Genomic DNA, 22,913 nt, shown 5'->3' with positions numbered 1-22,913 from the left:
GGGAGAGAAACGCAGGGGTTACCTTTGGGCCAGGGGCTGATGCTGGCTGAAGCAGGTCCCACAGCCCAGGAACAGCCTCCCCATCTCTGCAGCAGTGTGAGGGACCAGCCAGGTCTCCAGGAGGCTGCTTGCAGGCGTGGGGAAGCTGCCGGCTTTGCCTAGACGCTGGGAGTTGTGATAAAATAGTCTCCTTTTTCTAAGCTGGGTACTACCCACTCCCGATGGCAGCTGGTTTTGGAGTAGTCTCTCTCCCACCGCCTCTCCCCATCCACTTTTCTGTCCTCATCTCACCTCCACATCTTCTAGCTCAGCACATCTCCAAAGCCCCTTCACTAGCCCCCTCCTCTCGTTCAGCCTTTCTCCTCCCCAGACGTTAGGAGTGATCAACCCTCATGGGTCCAGGGTCCCTCACTCCTGCTCACGTGGAGCTGTCCTTGCAAGTCCTCACTCTTGCTGCAGCACCTACGGCTGGGGGCGGTGGGGTTAGACAGTGCAGGGACAGACAGGGCTGGTGGCAGCGGGAACTTACGTGTCCATGCAGATCTGTGTTGAGCAGCATCAGGGCACAGGTGAGGGTGTGGGCTCCATCTGCAGCACAAGCACAGCACAGGAATTAGAGGGTCCAGCTCCCTGCAGCTGCTGCTCCAGCCCCATTGGCATCTCAGGCAGGGCATGGGGGCTCTGAGCCCCCCGGACAGCCCCAAGCCCCCTCCTCCCAGCCCGGGCACACGGAGCACACAGCAGTCAGTGCAGTGCTGGCAGCACGCGGGTGGGTAGGTAGGAGGCCACTGAACTAAAGCTGGTCCCAAACCTGAGAGTACAGGCTCCCTTCCAAGCTTGCAGCCCCTTCAGCCAGGCAGCAATGCTGCAGCTAATCCTGCAGAGCCCCTGGCATGGCAAGGTGACACTAGCACACGGTCTGCCAGCCAGGCAGCCCACACCTCACCAGCCCCAGAGCCAGCCCAGCGCAGACCCGGCATGTGAGTGCACACACACGAGGCACGGAGACGTGAAATAATGGTACAAAGCAGGTGTCTGTGCTGCCCCAAGTGCGAGGCACCAAAATTGTCTCACCTGGCTGTTCCCTGAGCCTCGCGAGGGTCTGAGAGCTGGGGTCTATCTGGTGAGGTGGGCCTTCCCGCGCCTCTTGTGCTAATCTGCTCAAGGTCAGAATTAAGGACAGGTTGAGCCCTAATTACGCATGATCCAACCAGAGCAGGGTTTTTTAAAGAAATTATCTAAAGTATCTGTCATTTGAGGGAAATGACATCTCCGTAACTGGGGCTGTCTCCTAAGGCGTCAGTACAGGTTCTCAGCTAGGTCTCTGGCTTCAGTTTCAGCATCTTCACCGAGTGGATGAATGCATGGGCTCGCTTGAAACACACACGGGGACATGCACAGTTTCTTACCCTCCGAAGAGATGGCATTGGGATTACACTCATAATAGCGCTGGGAAAAATGAGCCAGCACTCGCTCTCGCTCTTGCGTCTCTCCCATCAGGGCCAGCTCCTTTAGAAAGGACCTGAAGAAGAAGCAGCAGCGTTGGTCACACATGAAGCCCACCTTTCTCCACTCCACCTTGCACAGGAGCGGAGCTGCATTTTCTGGTCTGGAGACACCCCTGCATGCTGGATGAAGCCCTGCCATTGGACATCCCTCCCAACACACCGCGGGACTCCCCTCCAAGCCCTCAGCACTATACCCTGCCAACGCATTGCAGAGATGTGCGGCCAGCTCCAGGAGCTACACCAGAGAAGGAGGTGGGGGCAACACCAGGAGGGTCCGGGCTCGAGGCCTGAAAAGCCAGTCCTAGGCGAACCTGACAGTCACCCAACTACACTGACAATTTTGTTATGACCAGGGATACTCTTCCTTCGTTGTGTGGCTGAGATACCATTTTGGGAATCACTCTCCCCCACGTAAGAGGTAAGAGGATCTCCAGGTGGGAGCCACAGGTTCTGCCCACTCCTGCAGATCTCTGTGTGGTACGGAGCTGCAAAGGGCATGGTCTGCTGGGACCCCACTCGGGTGGCAACCACACATACACACATGTACATGCACTCAACTCTGACCTGAGAGCCTGGTCCAGGCTCATCCCCGTGAACACGAAGAACTTCAGATATTCCCCTGCCACCATCCTGCTGAACTCATTGCTGAAATAGAAAAAGCAGGGGCAAGAGTGAGATCAACCAGACTGTGGGGACAGCTGAAGGCATGCAAGGGTGGGGTGGATTCTAGGAGGCTGGGAGCTCCCCCAGGCTGTGTGAAGCGTGCTGAGGACAGAGACACCCCACACTCCCATGAAACTCAGAGGAGTCACCCACAGATTCAATGGGAATACTGGGCATGTACAAGAAACTGGAGAAGGTAGAGCTGGCAGGGCCCACAAGAGGTCAGCTAGCTGTCCCCCGGCCCCAACACCTTCGTGAAGCACCCAAGATGCAGTCATGGCAGGAAGGTACCAAAACTTAGATGTCTTTTAGTTTTAGGACCTTTAAAAGGAACACCTGCTGTAGATGTACCAGCCACAGGGAGTGGGCTTTGGGGTCCTGCCAGCTATTCCCCGCTAGCCCAGTGCCCTGCCAGGGCAGCAGCTGTGGGTGCATCGGGGGTGCAGGTGGGTCCCTTGCAGAACAGAATGTTCCTTGCGAATACCCACACGTACTTCTTCCCCAAGTGGCGGGCCACATCTGCTTTTTTAAAGCCATCTAGGTTGTAGAGCCTCTTGGCCAGGCGTTTGGCAGCCTCCAGGTCAGCCTTGTGCCCGTTGGAGAGGGTGTCCGTGCTGCCCAGGGCCAGCTGCTCCACGCTGTCCATCTCCGAGTCCGAGTCCGAAACCAGGTGGCTCAGGGGGTGGTCACTGCAATGGGAAGGGACGCTCCACGTTAGCCTGCCTGCAGATCCTTGCTTCGTTCGGCTTCTTAGGAAACACAGGGCCCTCACCCTGCTTTGGAGCCTCACTGTGGGGACCTGGGGTGAACAGCCCCAGCTAGGGACACTCTGAGGTCAGCTCTGGGAGCTAAGGGAAGGTTTGGGAATGTGGCTGGAGGAGAGGTGGGGTGACAGGACAGCTCCACTGACTGACGACAGGACCAAGGCACCCAAACCTGTGTCCAAACTGGATCTGGAGGGATGGGACAGCTCTAAAGTCCCCCACCCTGAGCCTGTGAAACTGTATGTGTGGGCTCAGGCTGTGCCAAGCTCAGCCATGGTGGAGACTGGGAGCAGAAACATGTGCACATCACATGCTGTCCTACAGATCTGCACTCATTTCTGAACCTTGACAAACTCCTCGTGCTGCTCTCGAGCACAGTTTCTACCCGAGACGAGACGGCTATTAATTCCTTTGCTTGCCTTTTCCCAGCCACCGGCTTTAAAGCACTTCCCAGAAGGGAAAACAGAGGCAGAGAGGGTGAGGACAAAGGAACCCCCCCCCTGCCCCCCCAGCTCACAGCGGGGTGTACTGTCTTCTTCAGGCTGCCCATCAGCTATCAGCCCACCATGCCTTACATGGCCACATTAGGAGCTCTTGGCTGAGCCCCTGAAGCAGTCTGACTCAGCGCGCAGGAGTTATCCCGACCAAAAAGCTGGTTGAATCTAATCAACAACGAACGTTAAGCAACTCTGACCTCGCCCAAATTTTCTGGCAGCCTTCACAATGTTCCAGTCTGATTTATTTTTAAAAGTCTCTAATTGACTTTTAAGAAGCCTGCTCTCCTGAGCCAATTACCCAGGCCAATCTCCTTGAGGCACTGCTTCCTCCACGAAGGACGAGCCTCCTTGCTGCTCAGTGCCACCCGACCCAGGGGAGCCCTGTGCAGCGCTGGCAGGATGCCCCATGGCTGGGGGGCTTCCGAGCACCTTCCTCCCACCCCCCTGGCACCCACAGCCAGTGTGAAGAGGGGAAAGCTGCTCTGTGCTCAAACCTGAGGGCCAGATGCTTCCCTGGTGAAAGCGGCTCTGACACCCGGCCAGTCCCCAGGGAGATGCACTTGGCTCAGACCACCGCTGAGCTTGGCAGTGCCGGGCGGTGATTGTGGTAAGCCCTCGATGGGTGGCTCAGGGCAGATCTGTGCCCATTTGGCCCCAGTCCTCCCCAGAGAGCCTGTCCATTACCCCATGCCACCCTGGTGGGAGCAGCTGCAAGAGTAGCCACAAGGTTGCTAGGCACTCACTGGCTCTGAGTCCGCCTGCTCTGGGGACCTGTGCTGGGCAGGAGGTTTTCAGCATCACCATCCCCATCACCAGCACAGCCCGTCCTGTGGGCACCCCTAAAACCTCTCTTCCTGCCAAAATAGGGTGGCCACATCTAAAGGTGCTGCTGGCATGTGCTCTGGTGCTCACTGCCCTCCAGCTGTGCCCAGCTGTGCCTGCACTGGCTGGCAGGGCCAAAGCTGGCTCGACAGCAGAACAGGATGGGTGCTGCTGGGCCAGTGCTGGGCACACACACCTCGGCCCCGCTTCAGCTCCTTGTGCAGCTGCAACTGCTGTGATCAGCCAAGGGCAGGGCCCACATGTTTTTTGCTTCCCAACAGCATTCCCATGCTCCAGCTGCATCTTCAGAGCAAGCGGCTGCTCAGTCACCCTCTGAAGACCTTTCCATTCTTCTCAACCACCATGACTAATCACAGCTCAATAACCTGGACCTTGCCTGTCCTGCCTGAGACGTTGTCCTCCCTCACATGGCCAGTTCTGGAGCCTCCTGGGACTAACCTAGAGCTCTGAGTCTCTCCCCGTGACTTCTCTTCCTGATCCTCATGCTGGATCCTGGATGCTTGTGCTGAGCATCCAGGCATGTGACCATTTACAAAAACCTCTCTTATCCTTCAACATCTCTATCTCCTTGCAGGCTCCCAACCCGTGGCTGCAATTCTTTCCTTGCTTCTTGCAGTTGGCATGCAGGGATCACAGCCATGGTCTCTAAGCAGCTTTACCAGTGGGATCTGCTGTCCCCTTCCTCACCAAGTCCCCATACTGATTTGGGGTTTTACATCAGAAAAGCACAGCCTTGCTCTTAGGATGAGGCACTACCCAGCCGTGCCATGAAACGGATTTTCTTCCAACACTCAGGCCACTCTCATGCTATTAAATACAAACCATTGGCCTCAATGAGCTGGGAGCGCCCCAGTGGTGGCACCCGTCTGTCACCACTCAAAGCCCCAGCTGGCTTGGAGAACATGCAGTTTAAAGAGAGAAAAACCAAAAGCCCAATCCTCAAGCTAACGGAGAAAAGCATGAAGAGATATGTCCACATCTGAGGCAACTGAGGTGATGGTAATTTTCTTGCCAATGAGCTAATGTCTCAGGGTGGGTTTTTTTAGTGTACTTTCTAAAGTGACATTTCAGTTTGGCTTGAAGAAACACTGAGATAATATTTTTTACATTAGATACATTTTCAACCCGAGAGTTGGCCCACACTTAAGGAATAAATATCAAATTTGGTATTGTGCGAGTATCCTCAGCGTGCCAGAAATGAGTCATCCCCAAGCAGACCCAGTGCTAGCTCACCCGCCTCCCCGCTGCTCGCCACATCACTGGGGGCACAGGTCCCCCTGCCACCTCAGAGTGCTCACGAGACAGCCCGGGTCTCCAGCACCTACGTTGGCAGCAAGGTGCTTCTGGGGGGTCTCTGTGAGGAAGGCACACGATCCAGCTCAGGGCTCGCCCTGGGACGGAGGGTCTTCACCGGCCACCTCCCACCCCAGCTCAGTACAAGGACCGCGTGCTGCTCCTCACCCTGTGGAGCTGCTGCAGGGCCACGGTCCTGCCCAGGGCCACCGCACCACAGACCCTCCTTCTCCAGGGTCCAAATGTTCCTTCTCGGGGCCAAACACTCCTTTCCTGGAGCCAGATCCTCATCTCACCCCAATATTCCTCCTCTGGCCGACTCCCTGGAGTCCAGCAGGAGAGACCGCAGCACCTTTGCTGGCTGCAATGCAGCATGCCACTGCAGGAGCCCCAACATCCTTTCCACGTTGCCACCACAAATGGGGCTCACTCAGCACCATGTTCTCTTTGTGGCTGCCAGCAACCAGGAGTTCCAAATCTTCTCTCCTGGATGTGGGGCAGCAATGAAGCACCAGCTCAGCAAAGCCTGCTCTGGAGGGCTGACCTCCAGCTCCTGGCTGCTGTCAGAGATGTATCTGCATGGTGAGACCCTTCCCACACTGTATCTGCATGGCGGCACCCTTCCTGCACCAATGCCCTGCTCCCAGCGGTGGGGAAGGAGAGACATCTCTGGGGACAGGGTGGGCTGGGTGGCCACTGGTTTCAGCTGGGGGTGCTCAGCTGAGCCCCTGGGTTGTCCAGGTCCTGCCTGACACATTTTCAGGTGAGACACCTGCTGCAGGAAACTCAAACCCTTCAACCACAATCCAAGTGCCACTTGCTCCCCACGGGAGGCTGGTTTGCATTCTGCACCATCAAGGGACAGGGCAGGGAGCCTGGTCCGAGCCTGTGAGGGACACATGCATGGGGCAGAGCAGCACTCTGCCCTCGATTCCTGATGCCCCACACGCATGGCTAGGTGACCTATGCCTCCGCCAAGTGAGCCCAGCCTGCCTAATATTGCTGCTAAGAATGTACCAGACCAGATCTTTGGCTGAGCTAAATAAATGCAGCTCCCTCCATTGGTCTCAGCGGAGCAACTTTGATTTATGACAGCCAAGATCTGAGCTGGTTCATTCCTCGCAGAATTGAAGTTAGGGCTGGGAGGACACTTGAAGGTCAGCCAGGCCAGCCTCCAGCTACAGACGGGGCTGCTCCTGCTTTCTGGCAGCTCTGGAGTCCAACCTGGTCCTCAAATCACACAGCCACAGCAGCACCCACCAGCATTACTGCTGCCAGATCCAGGCAGGACCGAACTTTGGGCAGCTTTGCCCTACTCCCTCCTGTTTCTCTGCAGATTCCCAGAGCCTCTCCTGCAGCACCAGCTCTCTCCAGACATGCCTGCCTGTCCTCCAAGATGCCATCCCACCAGCCCCTCTTGTGGGGGGCACAACTACTCCTGCAGAGGACAGGGGCTGACTCTGCAATACCACCAAACAGTTTCAGGAGTCAGCCTCAAAATCTGGTTGCTCACCTGCTGGGTGGAGGGTTTTCTCCTTCAGAGTCACAGATGCCATGAGGTCAGTGTAGGGAAACCCAGGTCTCTCAGACCCTTGGGCAAAGCCCAGCCTAGGTGCTCTGGGTCAGACCTGGGGCTGGAATTAACGCCTGACACAAGGGGTTGCATCCCACAGGGATGTGCCACTGCCCATGCCTCTGCCAGCTGCCCCCATCCTCTGTGCCATGGAAGGCTGATGCGTTCTCTGTCCCAGCTCCTGCTGCCCTTCATGGCTTAACACAGAAATGCCATGGGGAAAGTCCCCCCAGCCCCGGGCTTGTGTCCCATTTCTTGTATGCCAACACTTGTTGGGGAGACCTCTTCATCCTGTGCCCTAGCTTTGTCCCTCCCTTCCCCTATTTCCATCCTTTCCTCGCCCCTCCTTCCTCTGCTCACCCTCACCCACAACCTCCCACATTACACCCCAAATCCACCCCCCAGGGCCCCAAACTGGGCACAGCTCTCAGGGTATTATCTCACCAGTTTGCCCAGTGCCAACCGGGACCTCAGGCCAGCTGACAGACCTGTACTGGCCTTGGCGAGGAACACCAGCTCACCAACTGCTGCAGTGGGACCTTACAAAGAAGCACAGTGGAGCTTACCTTGCCCCTCACTGTGGTATCTGGCCCTTTTCACCAAGTGTTTTGCAGCCCTTTGCTGCTGCTTCTCCTGCCTGCCCTTCCTTCTGTCCTGCCCTAGGCGATGATCCCGATTCAGGTCCCAGCAGAGCCTGCCTCACTCGCCTCTCGCAGGGCGGGCATGTCACGTCCTCTCCCTCTGCTGGCACTCCTCAGGGACCAGCATGGCTGTGCCCAGGGCCAAGGCCAGCTCCAGGGGAGCACCATGGGCAGGCAGGGGAAGCTGGGTGGCTGGATTTCAGGGGGCTTGCACCCCCAGAGAGATGCAATTTGCCCATTTACATCCAATTTGCTTGTCTGTGGGGCGGGCAGCTCCGGGCTGCGTGCAGAGTGAGGTGGCATGCTGGGCACCCACTTGCACCCAGCAGCATGGCAAATTCCAGCAAGCTGGACCTGCATTCACAAAGTCTGGCTGCCAACACAGGAGCAACCTCTCTGCAGTCCCCAGGGCTGCCCTGGATCCCACCCTGCCATCTCACCAGCATCGCATCAGCCCCGGCCAGCCCCAGAGGGAGCCCCCCAGCCCTGGAGGGCTGTGCCCCCACATGCGGTCTGCAGGTCACCGTCAGGGCCCCGGGGACAGCCTGCTTTAACCACAGCCCTCTGCCTAGCGAGAGTGGGGGACCTGCACACCTTCGCCTCCCACCCTAACAGGGTGATAACCTACTCACAGAGCCTCTGCCCCATGCTGGGGGTGCTGCCGTGGGATGTCCTGGGGAGAGGGTCCCACATTGGGACCCTTGCTGCTCAGCCACTGCTCCCTCCCTTTCAGGCAAGGCCACTGGAGGAGGTGCAGGCACGCCAGCACCCGGGGAGGCTGGGTCTGCACTGAGGCACACTCCCCATGTACAAGGTCAAGAGTCTCAGATTATCGCCTGCTGAGGGACATCAGAGCCTTGATGTGAGCTGCAAGGCTGCGTGACCCAGGGCCATCGGCCGCAGGGGACATCACTGGTCTGGCCACCCCTGCCGCTGAGAGAGATGGCAAGTCACAGGCTGCAGGGCCATCCCCAGCCCATCGCAACAATTAACGACAAAGGGTTTGGGGGCACAAGGGGGGCAGCTGCAGGGCAGCACACACAGGCCTGGCATTTGTCACCAGTCACCCCCCACGCCAAAGCCCTGCAGCCTGCAGTCACCTCTGCCAACCCTGAGACTGACAGCCAGTGTAAAGCACAGCCTCCCCCACAGACACCCCACCCTGCCCGGGGTCCCCAGGCCATCTGAGCTAGTGTCAGTCCATCTGTACTGCTTGTGGCCGTGGCCAGTAACGAATGCCCCGCTCTGGTCCCAGTGGCACGGGTGATGTGGTGTTATGGTGGCTGCTGATGTTCCTTAGTTCCTTTCCCCAGCAATTTCCATTAAACACCCCTTAATGGGAGCATCACAGGGATACTCCCCGCTCGAGCAGATCAGCCCTGCCAGGCACCAGGAGCTGCTAGCTCCAGCTCATGGGAACCTTTGAGCAATCAGCCCAGTCACTTCTTTGTCAAACTACTTGGGAAGCTTCAGCTTCATGGTCTGTTACACTTGGACTCTAGAAAGTTGGTAGCACCAGTGATGGGGAAGGAGGAAATTTCTCGGACCTCTCCCTTGCCAGAAAGCCCTGCCCCCCAAGGGCTGACCCTGCAGATGATGGACTGTCTCAGCCCCTGGCATCCCATGCCTTCCCTGCTTCCCAGTCTAGTTCCTGCTCCCAGTCCCAGTCTCCACTCCTCTCCATGGCACAACAGCGGATCGCAGCTGCACCCCCCTCCCTGCCCACCGTCGCCCACAGGGGCTGCAGGGGAGGCTTCCCCCATGCCAAGGAGCAGAGAGCTGGGCTGCTGCCTGCCAGGGGGCTGTGGCAGGGCCCTCCTTCCCCACACCTCATTTCCCATCTTTTCCTGCAGCCTCCGCTTCAGGTCAGCGCTGGCAGCATGGCAGGTCTGAACATTGCCCGCAGACAGGCAAGAAAGGGGGCCTGGGCAGGTCTAAGAGAAGAGCTGTGCAGGGACCTGCCAGGAACCAAAGGAATCATATTTTAATGGGAAAGACAGTTGCTTGGGGCTCTGCATGTGCAACAGAAGGCGAGGTTGGTGTTTGCAGTGCTGTGGAAAGCCCAAACCTCGGGGTCCCCAGGACAGCGAGCACACTGTGGGCTGTGGCTGCATTTCCCCTGCGGTCCCCTGCCACCCAAGCAGAAGTACTCCTGCTTGCGGGGGCTGGCAGAGGAGAAGGGGCTCAGCAAAGATGCAGTTTGCGGGGGGGACACACAACACCCCTCCATGGCCTGTGCTGCAGCCCAGCACTGCTCTGAAACCTGAGCTAGGAGGGGAGCACGGTGCCGCAGCATCCTTGGCACTGCCAGTGTGCTCTGCACTCCACTGACTATAAACCAGGGAGGAAAAACCCCTGTTAAGCCACCTCATTGCCGTTCTTGCTGCCAGCTGTGTGTCTGCACCCTCCCAGCGCACCTGTCCTTCACACCCTCACCTCCCTGTGCCCCTGCGGCAGTGCGGCTGTGGCACAGTGGCACTCCATGGGCAGTAAGTCAGACACTGTCCTCCCAGTTTCTCCAGGGCACTCTGTTTCGCTCCCTTGCCTTGGCAGAGGAATAGGAAGCCAATTGTCCCTGCAGAGAGCACTGATCATGGCTGGATGCTGCCACTCTTTGCTGCCTCGTGCCTCCCCGACATCACTAGCTTTACTGCACAAACCTTGCCCAGACTCTGTGCCATCACATCCCCAGCGTCAGTGCCCCAAAAGAAGGGAATCACTGCCCCAAAATTATGTTGCAGTAATCCAGGGACCAAGGAGCAGATGTGATGCCCCACTCTCCTCTCTTAACTGCAGGCACCAGGGCTCAGATCCCCACCTGGCCACCCCAAGTCGAGCCTACGAGGATGGTGCAGGTTGCAACAAGAACTGACATTAGGTTTGGTCTGGAAAAGACAAAACCCAAAAAAGTTCGGTGTGGGAAAGTCCAAAGCCTAGAAAGTGGATGAGGGATTGAAGAGGCTCTGGCATTGCACAGAAGGTCACCTGGCAGAGAGACCTTGTGGGGAGGCAATGCAAATAGGAGGGCCAGTGCCGGCATGACTAAGACATCAAATTCCCCGAGAGCTACCAGCTCGGCAGCTGAACCACAGCACCAGACCTGACATCCTGATTGGACCTGACCACACTCTGGATGAACGTTCCCTGGAAAAGGGAAAGGATGTGGCTTGCCAACTTGCCACATGGCAAGTGCCTCAGCCCAAGACCTTGTTGGAAGCAGGATGACTGCAGGAAGGCAGTGCCTCAGCCTGGACATGGTCTCACACAGGGACAGGTTGGAAGTGGTGGGGCCAAGCTCCCCCAGCCTGCTGCACCAGAGATCGCCCCAGGCATGGGGCAGCCATCTGGAGCCCAGGTGCAGGCAGGCTTGGAGCAACGTACAGGGAGGCTCTGGTGGGCCGTGCCCATCTCCCAACGTACACGAGGCTGAGGAGGTTCCAGAGGCCAGGACAATAGGTACAAGACCATGGAACTCTTGTCCTCAAGAAACAAGAGGCTACTACTCAGATGGTGAGGGGTGCAGCAGTATCAGGAAGTCTTGGCCTCCAGGACGGAAAGGCTGCTGAATTTCTACTGGTACTCGACTTCTGACTGGCCTCTCCCCACAGCCACCATGGTTGATGGAGTGTCCTGCTATGGGAACCACTTCAAACCACGGGATTGAAGTCCTGGGACAATCTGTTTGCTAGGCTGGAGAAAACCTCACAACCCCCCAGCACTGACAAAGCTGGCAAAGATGAAAAAAGGAGATGTCCTCCCATCGACGTGCTACTACTGTGGTGATCGCTGGCCTCATCAGAAAAGCTAGCACTCCCCGTCCTGACCCTTCCCCACTTCCCCAGAAACACAGCTTAGGCTCCGGCTGCAAAACACGCCGCACAGGGTTAGACCCCACACTGAGCCTCGGTGGCCCAGCTGGACAGCAAGCAGTTTTGGTCACTCACCTCATGTTGGAGGCCAAAGGGGTACCAAAGCTGTCCTCTGAGTGGCAAGGGCTGTGCCGAGCACCCTTCCTTCGTCTCCCCCGCTCCTCCTCCCTCTCTGTCCAGGGGGCATCTGTGGCCGAACTGGTCCCAGAGTCTGGCTCCAAGTGAGCCAGAGGAGCAAAGTTCTCCTCAATCAGCTTTGCGCTGTCTCGGATCTGTCCCTGTATTTCTGGGGTGAGGGTTGGGAGGTCAAAAGTGAAAAAGGTCCCGTGGGTGCAGGCTGGGGAGGAGAGAATGTCAATGGAGTCCAGGCTGGTGTAAGATGTGCCTTTGGCTCGATGGGACTCCATGATGCTCTCAAAATGCTTGCTGAAAGAGTCCATGCCATCCTTGGAGAGGCTGTGCCCTAGGAGGAAGGGCACTGGAGACTTGAGCATATCCTGTGTGTCCCGGTCCATGATCCTAGAGGGAAAGAAAGCGAGAAGAGCAGGTCACTGAAAAGCAAAGGATCAAAGCCCCAAAACAAAAGCCCACACACTGCTCCAGAAGGAAACTGGGGAGGGCAGAAATCTCCTCTGAACATCTGTAGACCTCCAAGGAAATGCCTCACCTGCCCAAGACATCATGGGAAGAGGGACAGGGCTGGCCTCCCTCCAGACACATGCTTCTCCTTTAATGCGCCACAGACTTTTGTTCCTTTAGTAGTTCATCCTCCTAAGAAGCTTATGAGATGGCTACTGCTCCCAGTCACTCGACTTGTGCTTATATCCAATAAAGGGCTCAAGCACCAGAAGCAGGATGTGATTCAGCTCAATTTCCAACCAAATCTGGAATTGGCTGAGTTTTCCACAAGCTTTCAGGTCTCCCAGCATCCAGAAGGCTCCTTCTGAAGCTGCTCAGGACAGTGTGGCACCTTCCTCCATGAATGCAGCACCGTGGTTGCTGAGCACCACCCTCAGACCATGCCCAGCACCCACCTACCTGCAAGGTCTGCTGGCTGGTCCCAGGAGATGTCTGAAACCCAGCATGAGGCGGTGCTCAGCCCCAGATTTCTCAAGGCAGTACAGAGGAAACCTCACACCCAGCTCTGGGCTTGAGGACCTGAGCTGGCCCATGTCCCAGAGGCCAGGCTTGGTCCTGGCTCACCATCTTGTCAGGGATCAGCTTGTCTCCAATGCAGATCTGGGTCCAGCCCAACACAGAAGTTTCTAAACCCTGAAGACCCAAGTGCTTTGTCCTGTAAATTAGGGGAAGCGCAGCCTGCCCATCTGTCTGAGCATCAGGGATATTTCCAACCCTGGCAACATCAAAGCTCCAGCCGCACAGGCATAAACACAGCCCTAAAAGCCTACTTTACTCATAAGCCGCTATCACTTTATTAAAGCAGCAGAAAAGCACTTCTTATGCCACTCTCTCCTCTGATTAAAAGAGAGGAACAGCTCCAGCTTGTCATAACTTTTGTTATGAACAAACAGCTTCATGCAGACGGCTGAGAAGATGCATTTCTGTTACAAGCACTAAATCATTTTCATTCATTAGCCTTCACATATCGCTCAAAAATCTCACCCTGATTACTTCAGCAGGCCAAGAGCTGGCAGCTTGGCTCCCCCAGAGTGCTGGCTGGCTCCCAGGGGAGCACAGCGAAGCCACCTGCAGGTAAGCAGGGCAGGGGAGAGGCTGGACTTGCCCATCCACCAGCACTTCCCTGGTTGCACAGCACCGTGTGATGCTCTTACCATGCCCATAGAAGCCCCAGGAGCAGCTGCCTCTGAGGTGGCTTTCTGGCAAGGACAAGGCAAAGGAGACCTCTTTAACATCTGCAGATGAGCTTTACAGATGTGATGTGCATTCACAGTTCCTACCACCCAGCTGTGTGCTACTGAACCAAGCTAACGCTGCTGACTTAGTTTTGTGCCTCAAATCTTTAAGGAGGGCAATGGGCTGTGCCAGGGAGGACAATGCCAGCAGACAGAAGGGACCTTCTTCCCAGAAGAGGGAGCTGGGCTCATTCTTGTGATCAAGTATATTGCCACCAAGCCACAGAAAAAGCACAGCTGGTTTTGTCTACACCGTCCAAGCTCTGGAAGCAATCTTTCCTCCCCAAAATATTAAGCACAAAGCTGTTCATCTCCAGAAGGAACTAGTCGCAACAGCCAGGCTCAACACTGCTTGCACACACCACTCCTGTTTGGACACAGATATTTCATCAGCCCCTGCTGCACTGCCCATCCCCCCGCCCCAGCCCCCCAGGAAGGGTCACCACACCATCACCAAGCCAGACAAATGTGGCTGGGAGGAGCAGAGAGGAGGGGACGCAGAATCTGTAATTGAGCATCTGCGCAAGGGTGATGGCAGCGGGAAAGTAAATAGGTTTCCAGCCTGGAGCTGGGGTGGGAGAGGTGGTCACAGCCTTCCTTGGGAGAGGGCCAGGTGGGTACAGAGGGGAAGCAGATCTCAGGAGCCTACAGCCACGCTGCATTGCATGTTAGTGCCAAAGCCAGCAGGGGAAGGTCTGCCCGCGGGATGGCTGATGGAGGGGAAGGGGCCCCTTCCCCCCGCCTGGTGCTGCAGAGCCATCCACAGCAGCGGGGAGAAGAGGGAAAAATCTCTCTCCCTCAGACCCTCACAGTGGTGTTCTCTCTCTGCTAAATGCTCCTATGACCCTCCAGACCCCTGGCTGCCCCAGCCGTGCCCCATTCCTCCTGCCTGCACAGACATGGCAGGCACTGTCCGGGGATCCCAGCTGAGCAAGAAGAAGGTGATGCTATATAGCACCACCCAGCAGCCCCTCACCTTATTCCTCTCTGAACAAAGCTCCTGTACAGACCAGCCCCAGCAGCTCCTTGCGCTTCCCCCAGGCTCCTTCACACATCTCCTCCAGCCTGGCAGCTGCCTGCTCCTAGGGCTCAGTGTCCAACCTCCAACCCGTGCTCAGCCACAGCTACCAACCACAGGCACTGCAGCCCCCTCTGGGTGCCCATGCTCCCCTGCCATGTCCTCACCATCACGCTGTGGTCATGCTGCCCCCCGTCCTCCCCCAGCTCACTGGCAGATGTCTTCTGTCATTGCCCTGAGCATTGCCCCGAGCATCCCCCTCCTTCCAAGCCTGTGGGACGTGGGGGCATCACCCTGAGCTGTGGCTCTGCAGCCACCTTGAGCGCTAGGGCAGAGGGTCAGCCTCAGCACAACACACCAGAGGCTTGTGGCTACTGAGGCAGGTTAAGCACATGCTTAAGCATTTGATGAAATCGAAGCCGTAACCATTTTTTTAATCCCCAACAAGCCTTGCCCTGTAGCCAGCTATTTTCTCACCTCCGAGGAGCGAGGACAAAGGCTCTGAAAAGGCTCCCCAGGTAGTAAATCCAAGGGCTTTCCCAGGCAAGGCTGCTCTGCTTGCAGGGAGAACAGGCGCCTCTGCTCCTGCCAGCCCCCTGTGTCTCAGGGGCGTGGGGCACCCCCCAGCAAAGCCTCTTCTCTCTTATCAGCCCAAGGCACCCGTGCAGCAGCTTCTCCAGCATGTCTGCCGATGCTTAAGGAGGAAGGGAATTGATCCAGCTCTTGCTGACGGGTTTTGGCTCTCCAGGACTAACAGGAATAAAGACGGTAAAGGCTTAGACTAGTCATTAAGAGTCAGTAGTTCTGACTCTATCAAGGAGAGGATTTGCTGGAAGAAGACACCATTTCTTCTGTCGCTTTCCATGTCCCGTTTGATTTGGTGTTGGATTTTTTTAGCTGTTAGCACCCTCTCTTATTTTAGGAGGGAAATCACCAAAGATGTCCTTTAGCCAGAATATGAAGGACAACAAGATAGCACTAAGCTGAAATCCCCCTTGCAGTGGGTGCTAAACCCTGAAGGCTAGATTTTCAAAGGGATTTACATGTCTGAATGCTGCAAATCAGCATCCAAAGGTGCTTCAGTAATTTTGAAGGGCTGGTCCTTCCCAGCTACCAGGACATGCCTGGGGTACAGCAGCTCCTGCAGCAGCAGAATGGTTCTGGCTCCAGGGAGCTCAGGGGGCTTCTATTTCTATATCACCCCAGCATCACCCCTCCTGTCAGCAGGCAAAGCAGAAAGCTTGAAGTAGAAAACATCAATACTGGTGACTGGTAAACAGGGAGGAAGACTGCAGCTGCAGAGCTCAGAAATGGTGTGTAAGCAGAAACCCAGGCCTGTGATGCAGGAACCAAACAAGCTCATGGTTTGAAGCTCAGGATTTTCAAGATGCTGCCTGCACGGTCTGCACCTACTTGGGGAATATTCAGGGGTCTGCAAAGTGAAAAAAACACTGGTCTACACAGAAGCCATGTAAAATGAACATGATGTCCCTATATGCACATTGGTAATTAATTACACCAGGAGCACTGTCTTTAGGGGCAACAATGCATTTAAGGACACATCCCGGCTTCTAGCACTGTCTGGGGAGCTACAGGAAGGTGTCTCAGGGGGCAAGAAGCAGGCCTAGGCTTACAAGCTCAGAGGACCTGTAGCAGATCTAGTACATACTTGGAAATAAAATACCACTACACAAGATAATTGTTACAATAACTTGAAGAACTTCTTTGCAGTGATAATAACTTTACACTTTACACAAAACTTCTATCACTATTCATTTGGGAAAAAAAATGTGCTAAGAATGGCTTATTTTCTGCTTTTCTCTAGAACCTGAAGTTTTTGAGGACAAGGTAGGTGGCAGGGAGGGATGAATCTGTCCCCTCCACCAGAGATGCAAGGGCTGGACAGACTGGCAGGAGCCCAGCTCCCCATGTGACACACACCTTCCCTCCCCATCAGCCCAGCACCTTTGTGCTTCTCCTTCCCAGCACAGGGGCACCACTGGGGCTTATATTTTCATTATCTTTTCCCATTGCCGACATCAAACCTTCCCTTTTCCTTTTCCTCCACCTAAATGCTCCCTGCCTGCCCTTTGCACAGCCAGGTGAGTGCATGCTGCCATGTGGCGTCTCAGGCATCGCACTGGCTTTGTGCTTCCCAGGCGAGAACTCTCCCCACTCCTGCAGAGCACTTGCTGATGATGCTGAGCCCCCTCATCTCGGGATACGTATGTCAGGAGATGCCCTTGGCTGCCACTGCCCACACAGGCACCTCCTGCTCCCTGCCAGGGCCTTTCCTCTCCTGGTGGCTGTCCCACAGAGTGTGCTGGAGCTCCTGCCCTCATGATACCTCCTGTGGCAGGCAGATGATGCCCATCACTCCTCACAGTCAATCCACCACTCCAGGGGACACTCCACAGGCAGAGTCTTATGCCACCAGGCCAAAATGCCACCTCCCACAGGTCCTAACTGCCGGTGCCCGGCACGGGGCAGATGGCAGCTCAGATGGCGCTAGCTGCCCACAGGCAGGTACCTGAACGCTGGCCTTGGCGTCAGCCACCCCATCAGCATCCCAGCAGGCTTTTTCTGCCACACAAGTTAACACAAAAGACAACAAAATGCTTTTTCCAGCCCAACACATCCCCCACTCTTACCCAAACATGGCAAACACCTACAGAGGCCAAGCAAAAGAGACCGCTCCTGGCACTGATGCGGAGCCACCTGTGGAGGGGAGGGCAGCCCAGCAGCGCCTGCCAGCACGCAGCAGCTCCAGGACGTGGCCTGGACTCAGGTGCCCTGACACTGTCACCCCAACGCCCGGCAGCCCTGGGGCAGGACATAATTCACCTGGTGGGACTCGAGCTGGGAAGCCTCGCTCAGCCAGGCGACCTGAACTGGAGGGCTCACCCCAGGGGAGTGAGGCTCGCAGCACAGCGCCCAGGGGTGGATGACCCGCAGCCCTACCCTTCCCACAGGGCGCTGAGGGGCTTACTCCCAGAGCCAATCCCAGCGGGACAATCCAGGACCCCGTCTGACCCACACACACAGCTCGCATGGAGCTACTGGGATTTTTGCCTCAGACACTCTTTTGGCAGAGCCCATTCTGCCATGCAAGGGACAATAAGGAGGGTGAGAGGAGCCTTTTGCCCACGCGCATGAAGCCTCACCTTTCCCTGTTCTCCTTCCTCATAGCCTCAAACACCTCATCATCCTCATCCACGTCCCCATCCTGTGGCCCATCCTTCTGGCAGCCAGTGCCCGGGGCGGGGGGCTCCTCCGGTGTGCTGTTCCTCCTGCCCGGAGTGCCCCCAAAGCTTGGGTTGCTCTCGCTGTCCTTCTGGCTCTCAATCGCTGAATCCACCTCCTCCTTCTCTGCCAGGATATCGTCGATGTTGGTTTCACGATAGCACCTCAGTGGCACTGTGTCCAGGTCTGTCTCCGAGTACTTCACTGTCCTCTTTATAATCCCAGTCTCGCAGGAGATGGGCTTCTGGCTGCCCGGAGGAGACATCTCTATCTCCACCTCCACGTGGCTCAGGCTGTGCTTGGGCACCAGCCCCGGTGGCTCGGCAGGCAGCGAGTGGACGGGCTTCTGGGGGGGCTCAGCCAGGGGAGCAGAGTCAGGTACAGAGGAGCCTGCAAGGGACCCCTGAGCACTCAGGGTCACAAAGTGCTGGGGAGCCGCTCCTGCGGCATCACACACACCCCAGGAGTGGGGTCACACATGTGGTGGGCACCAAGGAACAGGGATGGGGAGCCAGAAGGAAAAAGGGTGGGAGAGGGAGAGACAGGGAGCTGTCAGCGCTGGTGTGCCCACATGCAGCCCTGAGCCCCCACCCGAACCCCAAACCCTTCTGCAGAAGCAGCCAGGGGCTGCTGGGGCTCAGGGCTCTGTATCGCCCACTCTGCACAACACTTCGTATGGCGGTTGGCAGGTGCAGGATCTGGCCCCAGGAGGACACAGACTGGCCGATGTTGAGGGAATCTCAGCTGTCCAGTGGGCACTGACCAGCCTGGAGGGACAGACAGCCCCAGGGGGAGCCTCAGCAGCAACTCGATCTTGCAAAGGAGAGGTCGATGCAGCTGTGGGCATCCTCCCTGCCAAACTTCTTACCTGTCTGCGGGGCATCCGAGGAGCCGTAGAAGAATTCCCACTTGGCCTGGGCAATGCGCTGGGCATGGGCTGAGCTCTGCCGGTGGTAAGGCCAGGCGCTGCCCTGCGAAGGGGAGAGTGGTGAGCAGGCAAGGAACTGTGGGGCAGAGCTTGCGCCTGGAGCGGGGCGCCTGGCACCTACCTGGGCTCGGGGCTCTGGCTTCAGGGAGCTCCTGGCGAGGGTGGGGAAGTCCTCCGGCAGCCCGTTGGCGAGGGATCGGCAGAGGCCGTCAGCATTGAGGGCACAGGGCTCCTTCCCACAGGGACGCGTGTCCCCCGGGGTCCTGCCCCTGGCCAGAAGCGGGTCAGATGCAGATGCCTCCATCCTCAGTGTGTGCAGGAGCCGCTCCTGGGGCAGGGGTTGGGGCTGAGGAGACCCCGTGTCCCCAGCAAACTCCAGGCTGCGGCTGAGGCTGCGGGGGCCATTCTCCCAGCAGGGCTGGGGGGGCTGTGGGCCACCCAAGGTCCGCACACTGGCCTTCTCAATGAAGCGGAAGGTGACGATGGAGCTGTGTCCCTCCGGGGCCGTCGCCACCAGCGGGCTGCGGCTACCCAAGGAGGAGAGCACTGGGCTGGGTCTGCCCCGCCGCGGGGTGCAGGGGGCTGTCAGGCGCCCCGTGCCCGGGCAGCCCCCATTGCCAAAGGCAGCCACCTCCACTGGCTTGCGGGCCAAGGAGCCGGTGCTGTTGTAGAGTCCAAGGGGGCATCGGTGGGAGTCAGAGGCCAGGCCCTTGCGCAGGAGGTAGAGGCGGCCAGCATTGAGGTTGGGGGTGAGACAGCGTGGGGGGGTGCCCCTCCCAGCCTTGGGGCTTCCCCCTGCCAGCCAGGACCTCTGGTCCAGCCCACGGGCAAACGGCGGGGGGCGAGGTGGCACAGCCCTCCTCAGGGTGGAAGCGGACAGGTCCTCCCACCTGGGCCATCCTGCCGGAGGAGGGCACGGAGACGTCAGGTCTGGAGCCTGGCAGGATGACAAGGGGATGGCAAGGTGGGTTCCCGGCACCCCTGAGATGATGGCCAGGTCTTGGGGTGACACATCCTCAGGCAGCCCTGAAACAAGGGCGAGGAGAGCTGGTTAGGGGAAGGAGGACACCAGACAGAGTCTGAGGCCATGAGGAAGAAGAGAAAAGGTGCCTTGCCCTCATAGCAGGAGAAAGGGATGCTCCAAGTGAAACAACCCCCTTCAAGCCTCCTGCTGCAAGAAGCAGGCAAGCTTCATTGTGGGCTTCATACCAGCTCAACCATGGGAACACTGGCAGCCTTTTGCTTGGTCCCCAGGCACCCAGAGTGTTTGCTTTCTCCCCAGGGTGCCAGGATGCTCTGGCACTCGCCCCACAGACCAGCACCCCAGACACAGTGAGAGAGCGTACTACGCACTTTGAAACAGGTTTCATTCATCGTGCTTTAGGCTGAATCTATTCACTACCCACAGCCCACTACAATAACTTAATAAGGGGGAAAAAATGATACACTGGATCACTGAGACATCCTCCAATTGTACTTGCTCAAGGAGTTTAACATGAGCAGCACAAGCAAGGAGCTTCTCCCTTTGGAGGCCAACCTGGGTTTAAAGTGTGTCACACCAGCACATGCAGCAGCCTCTACCGGGGGTGCAGACAGAGCTGTCAACACCCACAGATCCAAAAAGCAGGGTTAGAACCATCTCCAGCCCTGGAGGAACGCTCACCTGCCTGCCCACCTCTGCCCAGACACCATGTATCCAGAGGTGGGACCAGTCCCCCTCAGCAGCTGCAGGTGGCTGTGGGGGAAGGCAGGACCCCGAGCCCCCACCGGCTCTGCAGGCAGGGCTGCTGACATTTTTCTTTCTCCCAGCAGAGATAAAACTTGTACTCATCCTTCACAGAGTTTCTCTGAATTCCTCGTGTGCAGAGAAGACTCTGCCTTCTGACAGACGCCAAGATACTAAGTCCCTCACTTAGATCTCATCATTTGAGAGTGAGAAACCAAATGCCAGATGCAAAAAGAGGAAAGCATGGTTTCTTCTCCCTGTTTCTGAATGCAAGACAGACAGGGTTAAATTGCTGAAGGATGGGGCACTGGATTTTCAAGGGTGTTTAGGCTCCAGAGATGCAGAGACATAACTTCATGAAATAGCCCGTATCACCCCTGTGGGGCAGGCGCCCATCTATCTGCATTATCACACTGCTAAAAAGTCTGGCTCCTGCTAAGCAACAGCAATCTGTAATTCACTCACCACAAAAATATACTGTTTTGCTTTATATATCAGTTACTGTTTTAGCAGGTTTTTTCTCCTGTTATGGTTGTGTTCACATTCAAGGTTGCTGAACTTAACTGATAAATAATGAAGATGCGGGGTTCATATATTTCAAATGAAATTCCACTTTTTATCTCAACGCAGACTGACACAGATGCCAAGGGAAAAAAAAAAAGTTATCACTAGGGATAGCTGGCATTCGCCGTAACATAACAAATCTACAAAACCCAGCCTATCTCAATACATGTGAGCTATTACGAAAATAAATGGGATAACCATAGCGTGTCCTCCTGGTTATCAAAGGAGAATGATCAAATCCAGAGTAAAGGCTATGCCCACCTGCAGCCTGCGGAAGCTGGATGGCTACACCACCCAGCGGAGTGAGCTTTTCATTAATAATGAAAGGTAAAAAGCACAACTGCAACCACGATGAAAAATCAATGACGGAGCTAAGGCTTCTGCTTGCTGATATAAATCGTGAATCAAACCTGTGCTCTTTAAATCACCGTGATGAATGGGCTGGGCTGCAAGGCAGCGGCGGGCTGGGGTGAGCCGTGCGAGGGAGAGCTGGCGGGGGGCTGCCCGGTCAGCCCGGGGCACGCCTCCGAGGAAGCCCCCGGCAGCTGCGGCGGGGGGTCGGGAGCTGCGCGTCCGTGGGGGGGTTCATCTGAGCCATAAGCCACCTCGCACGTACTGGAGACTTGCTCCTCCGGCGGCCCCAGGGGTGCCCCGGGGTCCGTCCCGGCGCCGTGCAACAGGGGCCGGGCAGCGCCGGGCGGTGCGGGGGCAGCAGGAGCTGCGGGGGCGGCCGGGGGCAGCAGGGGGAGCACGGGTGGAGCGGGGGGAGCGGGGGGGTGCAGGGGGAGCAGGCGGTGCAGCGCTGATTTCACACCGCGGGCCTGCGGGGGCCGGACGCGGTGCCGGTGGTGGCAGGGGACTGGGCAGAGCAAGCGGCGGCTGAGCCCGGGCACCGGTGCCTCTGCACCCCGGAGGGACACGAGGCGGTTTCGGGGGACGCAGCTGTGACCGAGGAGGGGCGCCTGGCGGCCCTGGGACCAACAGGGGACCCTTTCCTGGGGGGTGTCGAGGTAAGGAACGTGCCCCGCTTCCAAGCTGGAGCTGAGCCTGCCCCCCCCTCCCCCAGCCCGGCCTCCCTCGCCCGGTACCTCCCGTCTCGGGGGGATCAGCCCTGAGTGGATGTGACATCCATCCGGATGAGGAGGGAGCCCCCGCCCGCCCGCTCCCTCCGCACCGGCACACCGGGGCGGGTCTCGGCCCCGCCGGGCATCCACCGGTGCCACCGCAGCCCGGTGCCGCCGGTCACCGCTGCCGGCGGGGTGCAGAGCCGCCCCGGCCCCCGCAACAACTGCTGCAACTTTCCCCGCTCCCCCGCCGCCCGGCTCCGGCCTCCGCTCCCCGCCGCCCCCCGCCTTACCGGCGGTGCCGCTGCATCCTGCGCGCCGCTGCCCCGCGCTGGCGCCGGTACGGCTCGGCTCGGCCCGCCCCGTCGGGCCCGGTGCGGTGCGGCGCAGCACGGCACGGTGCCACCGGCCCCAGCCCGCCGCTCCCTGCCGCGCTAATCCCGGGCCGGGCCTGTCACTCCGCCCCGCTGACAGCCCCGGCAGCCAATGGGGAACCTTGCCGGGCGCCGCGCCCCGCCCAGTGGCACCGGTGGTGCGTGTCCCCGGGTAGCACCATGCGCGTCCACGTGTCCAGCTGTGCGCATCCCCGTGTCCCGGTTTATCACCGGGCGGGTCCCAGTATCCCACTGTAACACCATGAGGTCCTGATATCCTGCTATGAGCATCCCCATACCCCGCTATCCCGCTGTAACACCATGAGGTCCTGGTGCCCTGCTGTGCACACCCCCGTGTGAAGCTGGCCTCACACACCAGCACATGCAGCCCCGTACAGCAGCGTGCACGGCCCCGTGTCCCGATGTGCACATCTCCATTTGTCAGCACGCACATCACCGCGTGGCACGTCC

At 57.8% G+C, this 22,913-nt stretch overlaps 1 protein-coding gene across 1 annotated transcript in view; it reads right to left on the bottom strand.

Annotated features, from left to right (window-relative positions):
* Positions 1-22,504, bottom strand: part of PSD (pleckstrin and Sec7 domain containing) — a 38,359-nt gene extending 15,855 nt beyond the window's left edge. Inside the window, 10 exon segments of the mRNA XM_055816173.1 lie at positions 530-588; positions 1,410-1,522; positions 2,073-2,153; positions 2,666-2,860; positions 11,727-12,170; positions 17,708-18,176; positions 18,655-18,757; positions 18,836-19,555; positions 19,557-19,740; positions 22,362-22,504. Coding sequence (XP_055672148.1) covers positions 530-588; positions 1,410-1,522; positions 2,073-2,153; positions 2,666-2,860; positions 11,727-12,170; positions 17,708-18,176; positions 18,655-18,757; positions 18,836-19,555; positions 19,557-19,613 — 2,241 coding nt within the window. The 5' untranslated portion in view covers positions 19,614-19,740; positions 22,362-22,504.
* Between the last annotated feature and the right edge of the window lie 409 nt (positions 22,505-22,913).

This window comes from Falco peregrinus, chromosome 1 (genome assembly GCF_023634155.1).
Source record: "Falco peregrinus isolate bFalPer1 chromosome 1, bFalPer1.pri, whole genome shotgun sequence".
Taxonomy (NCBI): Eukaryota; Metazoa; Chordata; class Aves; order Falconiformes; family Falconidae; genus Falco; species Falco peregrinus.
This window is presented reverse-complemented; position numbering and strand designations above follow the sequence as displayed.